Source organism: Otolemur garnettii, unplaced genomic scaffold (assembly GCF_000181295.1).
Source record: "Otolemur garnettii isolate 467f Iridium unplaced genomic scaffold, OtoGar3 scaffold00151, whole genome shotgun sequence".
Taxonomy (NCBI): domain Eukaryota; kingdom Metazoa; phylum Chordata; class Mammalia; order Primates; family Galagidae; genus Otolemur; species Otolemur garnettii.
The window spans coordinates 283045-285722 of NW_003852546.1; the positions used below are offsets into that span (position 1 = coordinate 283045).

The 2678-nt window shown below is 55.8% G+C and overlaps 1 protein-coding gene across 1 annotated transcript in view; it reads right to left on the reverse strand.

The window, feature by feature from the left end:
• Nucleotides 1–2406, reverse strand: part of LOC100958318 (cadherin-1) — a 71821-nt gene extending 69415 nt beyond the window's left edge. Inside the window, exons 1-2 of the mRNA XM_023518894.1 lie at nucleotides 2247–2406; nucleotides 1345–1459 (exon numbers count right to left, since the gene is read on the reverse strand). Of these exons, the coding sequence (XP_023374662.1) occupies nucleotides 1345–1459; nucleotides 2247–2294 (163 nt within the window). The 5' untranslated portion in view covers nucleotides 2295–2406. The remainder of the gene's footprint in view (nucleotides 1–1344; nucleotides 1460–2246) is intronic.
• Nucleotides 2407–2678: the final 272 nt, after the last annotated feature.

The following is a 2678-nucleotide window of genomic DNA, read 5'->3' on the forward strand; positions in this document are numbered from 1 at the left end:
GGCTATTTTTTGGTTGCAGCCATTATTGTTGTTTGGTGGGCCCGGGCTGGGGATTCGAACCCGCCACCTTAGGTGTATGTGGCTGGCGCCTTAGCCGCTTAAGCCACAGGCGGCGAGCCTTCTCTCTCTATCTCATTTCTAACCCCTGCCTCACTCTCCAAGGCTGGATTAAGTTTGCCTCCTCTAAAAAGCCAGTCCTGACTGTCCACTGAGGCATCAAAACATCCCAGGCCTAGAACGGTCAGGCTAGGCTAAACATCAAGTAGAAACTGGCTGAGTGATGGCAGAGCCCCTGCAATATTGGGCAGACAACGCTTCCTTTCTGATCCAATAGAAGGCTCCACAGCACGCAGGAGGGCCTCAGAAAAGCAAATATGTTTCATCAATCAAACTGCAGTTTCTCTTTTAAAAAAATACAAAAATCCACCCACTGTTGAACAAATTCCAAAGTTCAAAAAAAATTTTCTAAGACAACAGCATGATTGCTGCTGATTTTTCACATGGCCAAAGACTGGAAGAATGAACACAGCGGAAGTTAAAAAAGAACTTATTTTATCATTATGCTATTCCCCCAATCAACTACATTCACGAGGAAGGAGAATGTAGTTTGATACCAAGTGAACACCTGGGAAATCAGTGAAACCAGAAGAGAAACCAACCCCTTCTCTCTACCCTTGGGCAACAGCAAAGCGGAACAAAACAAACTCTAGATTATCACAGCGATAAGGCCTAGAAGTACATTGAGTGTTTGTGTGCATTTCAACCTGAGTCAGAGCTACCATGCTGGGGGGGGTGGGGGGGGGGGTCATTATTCCTCGGAAGAAAATAGTACCTGTATCAAAATGGTTTCATCTCTATGAACAAAAGCCACATCCCTGGAAACCAAGAGAGGGCTCCTCAGTCACCCAGAGATCTGGAAGTCAGATCCCAGTTCAAATTCCTCTCTACTGACCCTGGGCAAGTGGAGATCACCTTCTGAGCCTCGATTTGCTCATCTGGAAAACAGGAACATTCCTGCCCCCACCTTCCCACCCAGCAGGTTTTTGCAGCCTGAAAGGACAGACTGCCTCTAAGGTGGTCAGGACAATATGAGAACCCCAGAAAGCCTCTATCTAGTAAGTGCCTGGCACCTCTGCTTCTCTACAACATGCTTAACCAGGCAGGGTTACCTTCTCAAGCACAGTGCTCAATCATGGTCAAAGTTTAGATCCCAATTCCAGTGGGGTGTGGTTTGAGTCACGGAGGGAACTCGCTCCTTCCAACCAGCGGCATGGGAGAGCGATTTCTCAACTCCATCTCAACCCAACCCCACTCCGCCCAGGGACAGCGGCGGTGCGCCCTCACCTCGGCCCAGGACACGCCTTCGTTCCAAATGTCGCCGGGGCACGGTAAAAGTGTAGCTGTCCGCGCCAAATCCGGGATAGCAGGGCTCTGACTGCTGGCACAAATGCGATGAGACCTGAGGTGGGGGGTGGGGGGAAGGTATGAAACCTGGGTGACCAGAGGTGGGGGGAGTCCCTACAGCCCACACCGAAACCAACCGCGTCGCCCCTCCCTAGCTCCCGGCGCCCGGATTGTGGGAGAACTCAGCCCCGGGCAGGCAGCGACGTCATCCTCTCCCAACCCAAGACCTCCGGCTGCCGACCCCTAGAAACTTCAGGAGTAGGGCCCGCCGTGTAGGGCCTTCCTTCCCGTCTCCTTTTTGTTGGAGACGTCTTTACTCTTTCAGACTCCACCTTCCTTAGATCAGGCACGTTCCCTACTCCTCATACCGAGGTGCACTCCGACCTCCTTTGACCCCATTTTCTTATTCTCTTACCCCGGACCCCCCTCATTCCTATTTACTGCCCTTTGCTTAAAGCAGGTGCTCTTTTTCTACTGATAACCCCCTTTCCTTACCCCAGGGATCTTTCCCGCTACACCTGAAGCTTCCTTTTCCAGATCCAACAGCTACCCTAATGCGCCCCCACTCCCCGCCCCGAGCCCACACCGCGGCCAACCCGGAGCTCCCGGAGCCTGCAACCAGGCGCCCCTCACCGCGGTATTTGCTGGGGGTGGGGCGCACAAAGCAGCGCTTGCGCCGCACCCCCTCTAACTCTTATCACCGCGGAGTTCTGGAGTACCGCACAGCTTCCAAGCCGTTCCGGCCTCTTGCACCCAAACTTTCCTGGAAGAAGGGAAGCGGGACTGGGGCACAGACCATGGGGCCGGAAAGCGTCCCGCACTAGTCAGGGACCCCGACGTACCTGCAGCAACAGCAGCAGTGCGAAGAACCTGAGGCACGGAGGGCCCATGGCGGGCCGAGGTCCCGAGCAAAGGAGGGGACCGGGCGCTGTCGGGTCGGGCCGGGCTGGGCCGGGCTAGAGTCTGAGCGGACTTCCGCGAACTCACAGGTGCTTTGCGGCTCCCAACGCCACTGAGCCGGCAGCGCCCAGGCTGCCAGGTGAGCCTCGAAGGCCCCGCCCCCGGCCCCGCTGATTGGCTAGGGTGCACCTGCCTCGCCGCAGCCAATGAACAGCGCGGCGCGGCCCTCGGCGTCCTCCGCAGGGCAGGGGGCGCCCCGCCCCCGCCTCTACCAGACCGATTGACCCACTAGTCTGTTTTGGTAGGGTCAAGGTGAGGTAATGGACCTGTAGGATTCTGATTCCACTAGGTTCGAATCCCAGGCCCGGCGGTAG